Consider the following 13,735-nt stretch of genomic DNA (forward strand, 5'->3'; position numbering starts at 1 on the left):
TGGGAGGAGGGGGAGGGAGGTGGGAGGCTGGGAGGAGGCGGAAACTTTTTTTTTTCCTTTTCTCAATAAAAAAAAAAGAGAGAAAAAAAGGTAGTTTAGCCTATAAGAGGCACCAGTCACCAATGCTGTCGCTCTACGTCACTCTAATCCTGCATGAAGCTGTAATGAAGATGAAAAAACCCTTTCCTCCCTAAGGTGCTTTTGCTCATGCTGTTTATCACAGCAATAGAAAGCCAACTAGGAAAAGTATGATGGAGAATTATAAAACCAAAGCTATAAATTAATTACACACAACTATACTAACCTTAGAATTTGATGTCTTGACAGTTGGAAACAAAAACTAGCTCTTGAGAATCTTTAAAAACGCTAACTGGAAATTACATTCAGTCTGATGGTAAGATTCTTTTAAGCACTGTTGACAATCAGCTTACAGCAGTAATGCCTCCCATTTCAATAACACATTTCTACTTATTTTAAACATCATGGGCAGAATAAACTGAAATAATAAACTGTACCTAGAAAACGTGGGTGACACTGCCAACTTCCAAGATTTTTGAACAGACATACTCTTCTATTTTCCCCTTCTAAGTAAGAGTTAGACTCAAAATAGAATCACTATTTAAGTCTTGTGGAACAAATCCAGTTTCATAAAACATTAAGAGCATATGTGGTTTTTCTAGAAGAAACACTGAACTCACTTCCAAAGGGACGAAGACTGAGATGTAGAGATGCGGAGCAGCAGTATCTCTATCCAACAGACACAATGTTATTATACACCAAAGTGATGACGGCATTTAAGGCAGAAGATAAACTAGCACATTAAGGAGCCAGTTTGGCTCATTAAGCTGTGTCTTCCTTAACTCCAGCGTGCTGTCACTGGGCCTCTGACATCCTTCCTTTTCCTACAATGTGCTCCTGAGCAGTTTACAGTACAGTACACTTCATCAGTTTTAGTAGAATTGAAGCATACGAGTGTTTCGCCTGTCTGTAAGTGCATCACACGCAAGCAGTGCCTGTGGAGGTCAGAATGTATCAGATCCCCTGGAACATGGGAGCTGGAATCAAAATCTGGTCCTCTGAAAGAGCAACAAATACTCTTTCACAGCTGAATCATCTTTTCTAGTGCTCTTCATCCCCACTGGTACCTCATGTTTTATCCTTTCTTGCCCTTGGGATCCTTGACTCCTTTTCTTCTCACTGTTGCCTTCTCTTTGCTACTTCCCTCAGCGTATCTGCTTACTCTTGCACAAGAGATTTCTCCAAAGTTGTGTCCCTTTGATTATTAGTGCTTCTCTGCTGGAGTGACATTTCTTGTAATATACAGCATACACTCATTCTCCAACCAGTACTAACCATCAGATTAAAATGCTCACCATTTTCCATCCAGGTTGCTAAAGACTGCTCTTTTTGTTTTTAAATCTGGTATAAACACTTAAGCTTTCAGACCATAAATATGAAATATTTTGTATATAAGCACTTTTTAAGGAAAGAGTTTTTATAAGATTTAGAGTGCCATGAACCCCAGATGTTATTTATTTTTTAAATGAAAGACAAGGTTTTTAAAAAATATCCACAGGCTCGCAACACTGGCTTGTTTAAAATCTCCCAGTAATTCCTCTCACCTACCATGACATACTGAACCTCTTCACAATGAGGCTTTTGCCTCAGTATAATTTCTATTTACTTCCTCTTCCATAGCCTTACTTTAGGTTCTGCAGCTACAGTGAATGGGTACATACACCCGGAATTCAGCATGCCCATTTGTTTCAGGGTCTTTTACATAAGTGAAGTTATTAATCTATCTACCTGCTTACTTATTAATCTGCTTAGTGTGACAAGGTTTCTTCTAAGATGACCTTGAACCTCTGATCTTCCTGCCTCTACTTTCAGGGTGCTGTGATTACAAGAAGGTACCAGCATGCCCAGTAGTAGGAAGTGCTGGATTCAAACCCAGGGCCTTATGTATGCTAGACAAGCACTCTATTTACTGGGCTGTATCTCCAGCCTTATAGTTACCCACTCATTATGCACCCCAAACCAACAATCCTCCTGGACTCAGGGATTGCAACAGGGAGTTATTTCCTGTCTTCTCTAGCCAGGATGGAGTATTCCTTTTATTTGCATCTACGCCACTGTCTATCACTAGAAGCTCTTACCAAATACTATTTAACTTACTTATTTGTTCCTACTAGATTACTTCCCATCTCTAATTCTTTGTACCTGGCATTCATTTATTTTCTGAATAAATCACATCACTTTTTTTTCAACCCACTGCAAACTATTCTCAGCTCTATATTCAGAGTAAGAAGGGGTTAAAGCCTGACAAATTCTTATTTGAAAGGGCTGAAAGTAGCTAATGGCAGTGGTACACACTGGTAACCCCAGCACTCTTGAGGTAAAGGCAGGAGGTTCAGGAGTTCAAGGCTAGCCTTGACTACATATTAAGTCCCAGGCCAGTCTGGGGAGGTTTGGCTTCAAAACAAGTGGATGAACAAAAAAACCAAACCCAAAAAGCTGAAAAATGTATAAAAGAATTTAATACACTCAACCAACTTAACACTCTTAAAAATACAATTGGATAAACATTCTCTAATGTACTGTTGAGTACAAATACCTGTATGCAGTCACTAGCAACATATACCATACACACGAGCATGTGTCTAGACCATTTCCTCTAACTTCCCTCCTAATTTGCTAAATTAAACTTGAAATTCTTTAAAAATATTTTTACATTTATGTATGTATGTGTGTACAGGTCAGAGAACAACGTGGAGGTGGACTCTCTCTTTCCACTATGTGGGTCCTGAAGCTCGAACTCAGGTCAGCCTTGTCAGAACATGCCTTTAGCTGCTGAGCCAGCTCCTTGGTCTGGATCTGTAGGTCCTACAACGACTGTCCACCAGGCACTAACTACTACAAGATCCCCTCTGTCACTCCATTTCCCACATGCTCCACTTGCTTTACTTCACCCTCCTCGCCCGTTTTGAAGTTCCCTGAGATACCCAGAATTCTTCTTCCCAGATGAGTACTTGCTGCTCCTCTATGCTCAGAGAAGTTTCTTCCAAATTCCCACATCTCCATCCCTCCCTTCTCTCCAACTGCATTATCAAGAAACTTTCCCTGTGAGCTCCGAAAAATAGTAATGATCTCTATGCCTCTCACAAGGCTTTCATTCACTTCATGTGACCAACCCTCCCCAAGAGAATCTCAGCTTCCCAAGAGCAAGAGCTCCAGCTAGCTATTTGCGTTCTAGAGTCCCCACTATCTACAACAGTGTCTTTGTCTGGCAGGTGCAACAGTATCACTGAATGAGTGCAGAACCGCCTCCATCCATCTTTTGGAATCTCTCCTCTTCCCCCTCCCCCCTTTAACTAGTCTTTCCTGATTTTCCTAACTCTCAGTCTCAAGGATGACTTCCTTCTGCATGCTGACTTCTTCTTAAACACAGGATGAGAGGAAGATTCAGAAGGTCACAATTCAGGTAAATTATTACCTTAAACTTCAAACTAATAAAAATCTGCACCAAGTGAAAGAATCTAGCTCTTTATGGAGTCACTTAACACACTGGGTTTACCCATGCATTGGTAATGAAAGTAAGATATTCCTCAAAACCATATGGCATAACTGGACAGAAAGTTATATAAAAGTTTAAAATCATAACAAGTGATCTGGGTGTGGTGGTATACACTGTAATCCCAGCACTGGGGGAGGCCAAGGAAGAAAGCTTTTAGGCAGAAAGGTTTGCTGCCTGCTCAGGTGACAATTCTCCTCCTCAGCACCCTTACCCCGAGGTTTGGTCTGAGCCCCTGCAGCCTGCTAGTTTTAGTAGAGAACAGCTCCGGTGTAGAATGACGGTGTGAGCTTCTGCTCAGCTTCCTCACACACGGAGTTCTGGGATGATCAAGTTCCACAGTGAGAACCTGCCTCAGAAACAAAGCCACCACCACCAAACCTAAAACCGCCGCAAGTGGGATGTGGGCTTCTGAAAAGATGGAGCAGATACCGGATGGTCACCTTCAAAGATAAAAACTGGCAGACAAGATTTGTGTGGAGCATTCTTCGTGCAGGGCCATGCTAAGCACCGAGGTCCACCAGTGCCTTATGTGAAGCAGAAACTATGGTATCCTCAGTGCACAGGCACCGAGCTCATACAAAGTGATGGCACCTGACACTTCATTGGAGTCCCTCATTAGGATGGGAAACACTATATTCAGTAATTTAAAACAATTTCATATATCACGGGTCAAAAGCATTGCAGAGCAGCACAGACAAATGCCATTCCGATTTCCTATTTGATAATAACATTGTGATTTCCATGGCCTCTCTTCCAGATGCAGGTTTCTAAAATCAATCTAACGTCCACCTTTTCCAGACATACAGAAATGAAGACACAGAATATAAAATGTGCTAATAATCGAAAAGTCAGAGAGTGTCTATCTGATCTCTTCGTGCCTGGCCTATTCTGGTCTGGAAAAAAACCCCATTTCATTTCAAACAGCCGCTTTTAGGTTTAAAGGGATGGTGCCTGTTCAGGTGACAATCACTCCCCTTAACCACAGGCTTCGTGACAGTCAGGGTCTGCTAGAGTCGCGTAGGGGACAGCTCTTGTACAGAAAAGTACGGCTCTCCAGGAAAGGGTTAAAGGAGACTGTCAACAAGTCCAATGGGTCCGCCCCTTCTAAGCAGGGCCGAGCAGTCGCTGTTTGGGGCCTCAGCTCAGGGCTGGTGAGTCCTCGGTGCCTCCGGCCTGGCCAGCAAGCAGCACACTCTCCTCCCGTGGGTTCCCGCATTTCTGCCAGCCTGCCTCCCTCCGTGCTCCTACCTCCCTGCCTACCTCCCTGCTCCATTCATAGAGCGCGGTGAGCTCCCTCTTCTCCAGGAGCATCCACCCCTTTCCGAGTCTCTGGATTCCACGGCTGGTGCTCCCCATCCACCCACTTCCCGGTCACCGGGATCCATCTCTGGCTCTCCCCAGCCACTTCCTGCACACTCACCTCCCGTCCGCCGCCGGCCCGGGTGTGTCGGCCGGAGGCCCTGCGGCTCGGTCCTCGCAGAGCACTGAGGCCCTGCGGCTTCTCCTCCGCGGCCGGGGCTGCTTCTGAGCCGCTGGCTCTGGCTCCATGTCCGAGGACAGGGGGTGGGGCGGTGGCCCAGTGCCCGGGAGACCGACCGTGGCGGGCACGGTGCCCGCCAGCTTCTGCGAGGCAGTATGTTGCCTTCTAGCAGAGAGCTGGTACCGCCATCATCCGGGGATTTGAAAATGGCGGCGGCCCAGCGGTCAGCCAATCAGAGAGCGGGTAGCGGTTGCTAGGATATGTGGAGTCCCGCCCCAGTGCCTAGGACCTCACTGCACACTCCTGGAAGCCTGAGGCAAAAGGCGAGAGAAATTAGCATCAGCAGGGTGAAAGTTAGGGGTGTCCTGAATCTCCCAAAGTCAGTCTTTATTCACGTTTGCTGCAGGCCAGAAAAATGAATGGAAAGCTATTTACCATTTGATGTTGCTTAGCGTTTGATAGGTTGAAAGGAAAGCAAGGTGCAGTGGGCATATAAAGACTAAATTATTCTTCTGGGATATATGCCCACTTGCCAAAAGCAATACCTGTGTTCTCAGTTATGCCGCCAGATAAACCAGTGTCGTCTAGCTAGTCCTCCTGTCTTCCAGTGCTTCCTCTGCTGGCAAAACTGAAAATGTTCGGCACGGAACAAAAGGACAGTTCTCAGGTTATTTTATGAAGACTGGAAAATAAAAAGTTCTTTATTTTAAATATCTATAACAGCCTTACATATGGTCTCTTATTTTTGTGGGAGGTTATCCTAAAAAATAACGCCATATGTGCAGGAAGATGTTAATGGCTTTGTACATAATAGAAAAATTAAAGGCAATCCAAATGAGTGATTGGGAGATATCTAAATACAACTCATTGACTGGAAAGACTATCTTCAGCCTATAAAGAAATAGGAAAGAACACACCAATACCAAGCAGTCAGCCCTGAAAACATATACAAGTAATACCATACAGACTGAGCAGGCTGTATTTATGTATTTAGGAACATATATGTATATGTATGTAGCAATAATTAATGAAAAAAAGAGACCACAAATTTGAAAGAGAGAGAGAAGATGTATAAGAGAAGGCTAGGAGGGAGGGAAGAAAAAGAGGTAAGTGATGCAATTATAACCTCAAAAAATAAAAGAAATAATTAAAAATAAAAGGTCTGACAGGTGATGGTGTCATGTGCCTTTAATTCCAGCACCCAGGAGGCAGAGACAGGTGGATCTCTGTGAGTTTATAGCCTGCCTGGTCTACAGAGTGAGCTCCAGTGGAGCCAGATCCACACAGAGAAACCTTATCTTGAAAAACAAAACAGCCGGGCGGTGGTGGCGCACGCCTTTAATCCCAGCACTCGGGAGGCAGAGGCAGGCAGATCTCTGTGAGTTCGAGACCAGCCTGGTCTACAAGAGCTAGTTCCAGGACAGGCTCCAAAACCACAGAGAAACCCTGTCTCGAAAAACCACACACACACACACACACACAAAAAAAAACCAAAAAAGCATGTAATAAGATTAAACATTTTAATTTTAAGTAAAAACATGAGCTATAGAACTGTGCTGGCTAGGTTTATGTCAACACAAGCAATAGTCACCTGTGAGGAGAGAAGCTCCACTAAAAATATGGTGCTGTAATATCGGGCTGTAGGCAAGCCTGTAGAGCCTCTTCTTAATTGGCGATTGATGAGGGAGGGTCCTGCTCGTTGAGGGTGGTGCTATCCCATGGCTGGTGGTCCTGGGTCTTTATGACAAATCAGGCTTAGCAAGATATGAGGAGCAAGCTAGTAAGCAGCAGCACCCTCCCCCCATAGCCTCTACTCAGCTTCCACCTCTAGGTTCATGCCTGTCTTGAGTTCCTGTCCCGACTTCCTTTGCTGATGAACTGTGATGTGGAAGCATAAAATAAGCCCTTTCCTTCCCAACTTTGTCTCAAAAATTAAAACCAGCCCCTTAAAGAAAATGGCATTTTCTTTCTTTCTTTTCTTTGGGGGAAACCCCAAAGGTGGGGTGGGTGTGGGCTTGGGAAGACTGTGAAGTGAGTGTGATCAGGAAGCATTATGTGAAACTTCCAAACAATCAATAAAAATATTGTATCAGAAAAAGCAAAAAACTAAACCAGGGATGGAGGGATGGCTCATCAGTTAAAAGTATTGGATGATCTTGTAGAAGATACAAGTTTGGATCTTAGTAACCACATTGGACAGCTCACAGCTGCCTGTAACTCCAGCTCCAGCTTGCCTTACTCAAATGCTCTCATTTTCCCCATTAATGTTGACTCAATTCTTAATATTAGAGGAAAAATTTAGGAAGACATTTGTGAGGGCTGGGAAGATAATGAGCAAAGCGCTTACTGCAAAAGTGTGAGAGCTCGAGTTGCCCCCATGTTGAACTTTATATACCAGGGTGGTGGTTTGAATAAAAATGACCCCCATATACATATGGAGTACTTGGTCACCAGGGAGTGGCACTATTTGAGAGGATTAGGAGGTATAGTCTTATTGGAGGAAGTATGCCACTGAGGATGGGCTTTGAGGTTTCAAAAAGCCCCTTCCAAGCCCAGAGTTTTTCTCTTCTGTTGCCTGTGGATCTGGATGTAGAATTCTTGGCTACTTCTCTAGCACCATGTCTGCCTGGGTGCCACCATTCTTCCTTCCGTGATAATGGACTGAACCTCTGAAACTGTAAACCAGCCCCAGTTAAATGTTCTCTTTTATAAGAGTCCCTGTAACACAACCAAGATGGATGGCTCCTGAAGACCAACACCCAAGGCTGGCCTCTGGCCTCCACACATGTACATACACATGAATGTGCATCCACACCCACACAAATACGCATGTGTGCGCACACACACACACACACTAATGTATTATAGTCAACGTGCATCTAGTTTAGAAGCAGTTGCAGGTAAGCTGTCACTACTGTAGTAGACTAAGCTGTAGTTGGCATAAACTTTAACACAGCCTGTTCAGTCCCATTATGGCAACATTGTCATGTGAGAACTGAAAGATTAAAAATTGCGTGTGTTGCTTTAAGAGAAGAATGTTTCCAGTCCTCAGGTGGAGTTATTTCCGGGCCCAGTGATAAGGCTGGGCTAGAAATGACTGTTCCTCAATCATCACCACAGGGCTGTAGGGACACCTTCAGATCACCATGGTAAGTGGGCACAGTATACAATTGACAGTGTTGAGTTGGGATGGTGGTGATTTCATAGATTCTATTTAGGTACTTTCCTCTACCCTAAATCCTTAGTAAATCAAAAGTGTGTGGCAGATCAAAGGACACAGCACTGTCTTTAGCTTCTTTAGTTCTGTGTGAGAAGGAACATAGTTACTTGGGGCTGCCTTAGAGGACTGCCTTTAGAGAATTAAGGGATTTCCCCCCCTATGGAAACCACAGTAGTTTTCAGTATCTTAGAATTTTGAATTCTTTAATGGAAGAAACCTTTCAAACTGTTTTTTCATCTTTGTCTCCCCACAGTGGACTTTCCTGTATTCGGGTTGCTTAAGTTGTTTTTACCTTAAGAACCAAGGCTTCCAACACAAAAGATACTTACATTAGAACATCCTGTGTCTTGACTGGATCAGTGTCAGCATTCTGGGTGGGATGTTGTCCTGAAAGGTATTTCCCCTGGGAGCAAAAGAGTAAAGGGTATGAAAGGTCTTTTGCTCATTTCTTAGAACTGCATTTGAATCTGCAGCTCTCTTCACATTAAAATTAAAATTAATTGAAAATTATCCTTTCTCAGTAACTCAAATCAGTTTTGGAACAGCATTTATTAGTGTGCTGGGACTTATCAATGCTGACATTTAGTGGGTAGTTTACAATCTTAGACTATTTAATACTATGGCTAATGTTCTAATAGTGTTGAAAGATGACAGAGGCTAAGAGAAGATGTGGCTGTTTTGTAGAGTTGGATGTTTCTACAGTCAAGAACAGGGCTTGTCAGGCCAAGTTGTGCTGTGTTGAGAGGCCTGCTATGTCGAGAAAGAGTAGCACTACTTACTGTGTTGTTTGAGCATGCGAAGGGTGGCAATTTATTCCTGTTGGCGATTGTTTTTACTGTGATTTACTGTCAGTGAGTATGCCTCTCAACAGAGTTCCCGGTGTGGCCACTGACAGCTGGCGAAGGGAGTCCCTGGGAGCTGTTTGCCTGTGAATTTTGTAGAGTTTCTTTCGGGTACAGACACAATAAACAACCTTCCTCTCTAAATTGGTCTTAAACTTAGAGGACAAAGGTCTGGTTTGGTTAATATATTTACAGCTTTTAAAGTCCAAAAGGAGGGAGAGGAATGGAATTGTCCTTTGCAGATAAGGATTTATGAAGCTTGTTCATAACGGAAGGTACTGCTTTGATTGTCATATGCCGAGAGATGTAGGGCTATTAGTTTGTTCTAAGTGATGTTGAAGTTAAGGTCAATAGCCATTGTCACCAGAAACTGAGAGTCGTGCAAATTAAACAAGATGAAGTTCTAAGCATTAAACCCGAAATTCTCATGAAGTGAAGAAGTCTATGGTATGCCGAGTAAATTGAGACAAAGTACAAGTGCTTTATGCTGCTGAGCATGGCAGAATCCGGATCAGATTGCTGGGGTGTGACAGGTCAGAGCTCTTGACCTCTTCTCTGACTTCTCATTCACGCAGGCCTGGCCAGCAATTAGTGGGAGGTCTGACGTCTGTAGCTGAGTTCAGACTTTGAGACAGTGCATTTGTGGTTAGTACCCCACCCAGCTTACAAGGCCAAGCACCTTGAAGGACTTGAGAATGCAGAAGGCCGGGCAAGCTAGGGCAGACTTGGTACAAGACCACTGGCAATCAAAACGTACCAACTTTACATCAGATAGTACTATAGATTTTTAGAATTTAACCTTTTCTTTTCTCTGTTAAAAAGTAGTTAATATGGTGTACTGGAGGTTTTGTGTGTCTCCTTGAGATTCAGCCATAAGGCATTTTCTCATTTAGTGATCAACGGGAGAGGGCCTAGCCCATGGTAGGTGATGCCATCCCTAAGTTGGTGGTCCTAGGTTCTGTAATAAGGTAGGTTGAGCAAGCTGTGAGGAGCAAGCCAGTAAGCAGCTCTCCTCCATGGCCTCTGCATTAACTCCTGCCTCTGGGATCCTACCCTGTTTGAGCTCCTGTCCTGACTTCCTTCAATGATGAACAGCCATGCTTAAGTGTAAGCCTAATAAACCCTTTTCTCTCCAACTTGCTTTTGGTCATGGTGTTTTGTTGCAATAATAGAACCCCTAACTAAGGAATGTGGCCTCTCTCAACTACTTAAAAAGATGTTTACTTTAAAAAAATAATGAATGCTGATGAAAACAGATTAAAAGAGTAACATTTACATAATAAAATTCCTATTATTCAGAAATAACTAGAGTTTGTGTAATCATGAATTTCCTTTCTTTTTTTTGTGTGTATGTGGACAGGCGTATGGGGAAGTACCTGCATATGGAGGCCCAAAGTTGATGTCAGGAAGCATCCTCAATTGTTATTCCGTTTTATTTTTGGAGTCAGGTTATTTCAATCAAACCCAGAGTTTAGAGATCAGCTACCTTTGCTCGATGTCTGGCTTTATGGATCTTCTATCCCTGCCTTCCCAGGCTAGAGGTATAGGCACGGTGCCTCACCCATGCAGCACTTCTGTGGGTTCTGGGGATCTGAACTCCCACACATCTAGACACACAAAATGATAGAAAATAAGTATTTTAAAAAAGTATTTGACAAAATATTCCTTATAAAATTATGCACATGATAGGGGTTTCCATAAATTATTACATTTATTTTATTCATTGTGTGTGAAGGGGTCAGGGCACTGGTGAAGGGTCAGATGTTAACTTAAAGGACTTGGTTCTGATTTTCTCTTTCCACCATGTGGATCTGGGGACCAAATTCTGCTCTTCAGGCCCGGAGACAAGCACCTTTACCCACCCAGTCACCTCTTTGGCCTCCATTTTTTTTTATGGAAAATAAAAAAACCTTCATTTTTTGAAGAGTTCAATATCATTTTACAATTATTAATAAGTCTTTTAATTCACTAAATACAAATGGATTATACAAGTCCACTCTAAATATCTAAGTGTCTATTCATTCATTTATTAATTCAAAATATGTAATAATCCTGCCAAGATTTTACACAAATAGATTCATTACTCAGAGTTATATCTTTCCGTCTCATATTTCTGCATGTTTTCTCAAATACAGCCAACAATAATCTTTATATTCTCTTTCTCTAGTGGGCTAATGGGAAAAACCAACCAAAAAAAAAAAAGAGAGAAAGAAACATTGGAAAATTTTAGATTTAATTGATTACAAATGAAACTATAATCATGTCAGAGTTAAGCATATGCATTCTGTAGCTCATCACCATTTATACTGAGCTAGAAATCTCACAAAACACTTATTTTTTTCTTTTACGTTAAGTATTTTAATATCTTAATATTGGCCTCCAGTTTTTAATGCACAATGACGTGCTTGTTTTGGAAAATAAGTGAAAATTTCTAATAGTTTTAACCTTAGAATATTCTTCCCTTTGGTGAGTACATATGAATAACAAAATTTCAATAATGAAGAAACAACATATTTAATTTGTCTGCAATGAGTTTTACTATTTGAAAAAGCTGGTTGTTTTAAAATTTACTCTTTTCTAATAACTTTTTTTCTGGGTAAATTAGTTTGATGTAAAGACCCATTTACTGTGGGCAAATGGACAGAACTATAAAAAACCATACTGAGTGAGGTAACCCAGACCCACAAAGACAAATATAATATGTACTCACTCATAACTGGATATTAGAAGAAAGCAAAGGTTAACCAGCCTACAGTTCACAACCCCAGAGAACCTAGACATCAAAGAGGACCCTAAGAGAGACATACATGGAGCCACCTAGGAAGGAAGATTTACTCAAGATCTCCTGAGTAAATTGGGAGCATGGAGGGTAAGGGTGAGGGTGGAAGGGGAGAGGGAAGGAATGAAGGAGAGTGGGAAAATATATAGCTCAATAAAAACAGTAAAACAAACAAACAAAAACACCCATGTACTACACCCACATTTTACCATTAATTACAGTTCTGTGTCGGTCATATAAGACTATACATATACAGTCTTAACTCAGTTCTTCATCTAGCACACACTAGTAGGGACTTTATAGAGTAGAAAAACTTCTAAAACATTTTTGTCTTGTTTATCATGATTGCATGTATGCATACGTATGTGAATACATGAGAATTTGCATGTCACCAGCCATGTGTGGAGGTCAAAGTATAGCTTTGGGTAGCCTGCTCTCTCCTTCTGTCTTTACCTGGGTTCCAGGGATCCAACTTAGGTCCTCTGGCTTTCAAGGCAATCGATTTTACTCAATGAGCTGACTCGCCAGCATGACAGAATTTAGGCACCATTTCCGTCCTTGGTTCCGTTTTCCATGAAACATGTCTACTCCTTGGAATTTGTTATTCATGGAACACTTTTGTGGGGAAGGTTATCTTCTTCCCCTTGTATGCATGTTCTAGGGATTGTATTCAGGCTGTCAGGATTATGTGGCTGGCAATTGCTTTTTACCTGCTGAGATACCTAGCTGGTCCCCTTTGTAGAACACTTTAGATTAGTGCTTCTCAACCTGTAGGTCATGACCCCCTTGGAGATTGAATGACCCTTTCATGGGGCTCACCTAAGACAATAAGAAAGCATAGATATTTATATTATGATTCATAACAGTAGCAAAATTACAGTTATGAAGTAACACCAAAAATAATTTTGTGACTGGGGATTATTACAAAATGAGGAATTGCATTAGAGGGTCACAGTAGTAGGAGGGTTGAGAATCCCTGCATTAGATTATAATGAACTTCCCATATGATTTCTAAGCTAGTTTGGCCTTTTTAGTTATAACCAGCAGTGTTCATGCTATCTAAACTCCTACTCCATTCTAACTCACTATGGCTTATTCCAGAGGGAGTGTCTCTCCGTTCACATTGGTCAAGCTGGTGTCCAGATTGGGGATGCTTGCTGGGAACTGTATTGCCTGGAACATGGAATCCAGCCAGATGGCTTTATTCTGGACAGTCAACACGATCATTTGGAAAATGCTAGGACGGAACATAGGAGCGCATCTTTAGATACTTTCTTTGATGAGACAAGAGCCGGGAAGCATGTGCCCAGAGCACTTTTCGTGGACCTTGAACCAACTGTCATAGGTAATCTAAATTTGACTTGCTACTGCTTTAACCAAGTCCCAACTCAAACAAACCAGACAGGTGAGTGATGGTAGAGATATGACCTTCCTGCAGCAGATGAGATTACAAGATGGTGCTCATCTATATGAATAGGATTGTGTAAACCTTTTCCAACCTCAATCTATGCCACGACAAACATACCCAAATGGACATTAGCCCACTTTCCTGGGGGATGAACTAAGTAAAGCTTCTAATTTATCCACCCACATACTTCCGCAGAACACTGAATCCTTTTCCTGGTCTGAGAGCAAAACTAGAAGCTATGGGCAAAGAACCTGAAAATTTGTCATTATCTTCTGCAAAATAGTAGAGTATTTGAAAACTATTCCTCAGAAATAAGATACCACATAAATCTTAAAATTATGGGGGAAGCTAATGCTATTTTAAAATTCTACTTATTTTTCATTTTTCTCTCTCTTTCTCCTCCCTCTTCCTTTCTTCATTTTCTCTCTCTAG

At 42.1% G+C, this 13,735-nt stretch overlaps 2 protein-coding genes across 2 annotated transcripts in view; one reads left to right on the plus strand and one right to left on the minus strand.

Annotated features, from left to right (window-relative positions):
* Net1 (neuroepithelial cell transforming 1) overlaps positions 1-5,240 on the minus strand; it is a gene marked incomplete at its 3' end in the record, with an annotated part of 33,603 nt that extends 28,363 nt beyond the window's left edge. Inside the window, exon 1 of the mRNA XM_013349030.2 lies at positions 4,995-5,240. Coding sequence (XP_013204484.1) covers positions 4,995-5,122 — 128 coding nt within the window. The remainder of the gene's footprint in view (positions 1-4,994) is intronic.
* Positions 5,241-5,260: 20 nt separating this feature from the next.
* Tubal3 (tubulin alpha like 3) overlaps positions 5,261-13,735 on the plus strand; it is a 12,925-nt gene continuing 4,450 nt past the window's right edge. The window contains exons 1-3 of the mRNA XM_005354926.1: positions 5,261-5,297; positions 7,344-7,408; positions 12,997-13,240. Of these exons, the coding sequence (XP_005354983.1) occupies positions 5,261-5,297; positions 7,344-7,408; positions 12,997-13,240 (346 nt within the window). The remainder of the gene's footprint in view (positions 5,298-7,343; positions 7,409-12,996; positions 13,241-13,735) is intronic.

This window comes from Microtus ochrogaster, chromosome 16 (assembly GCF_000317375.1).
Source record: "Microtus ochrogaster isolate Prairie Vole_2 chromosome 16, MicOch1.0, whole genome shotgun sequence".
Lineage (NCBI taxonomy): Eukaryota > Metazoa > Chordata > Mammalia > Rodentia > Cricetidae > Microtus > Microtus ochrogaster.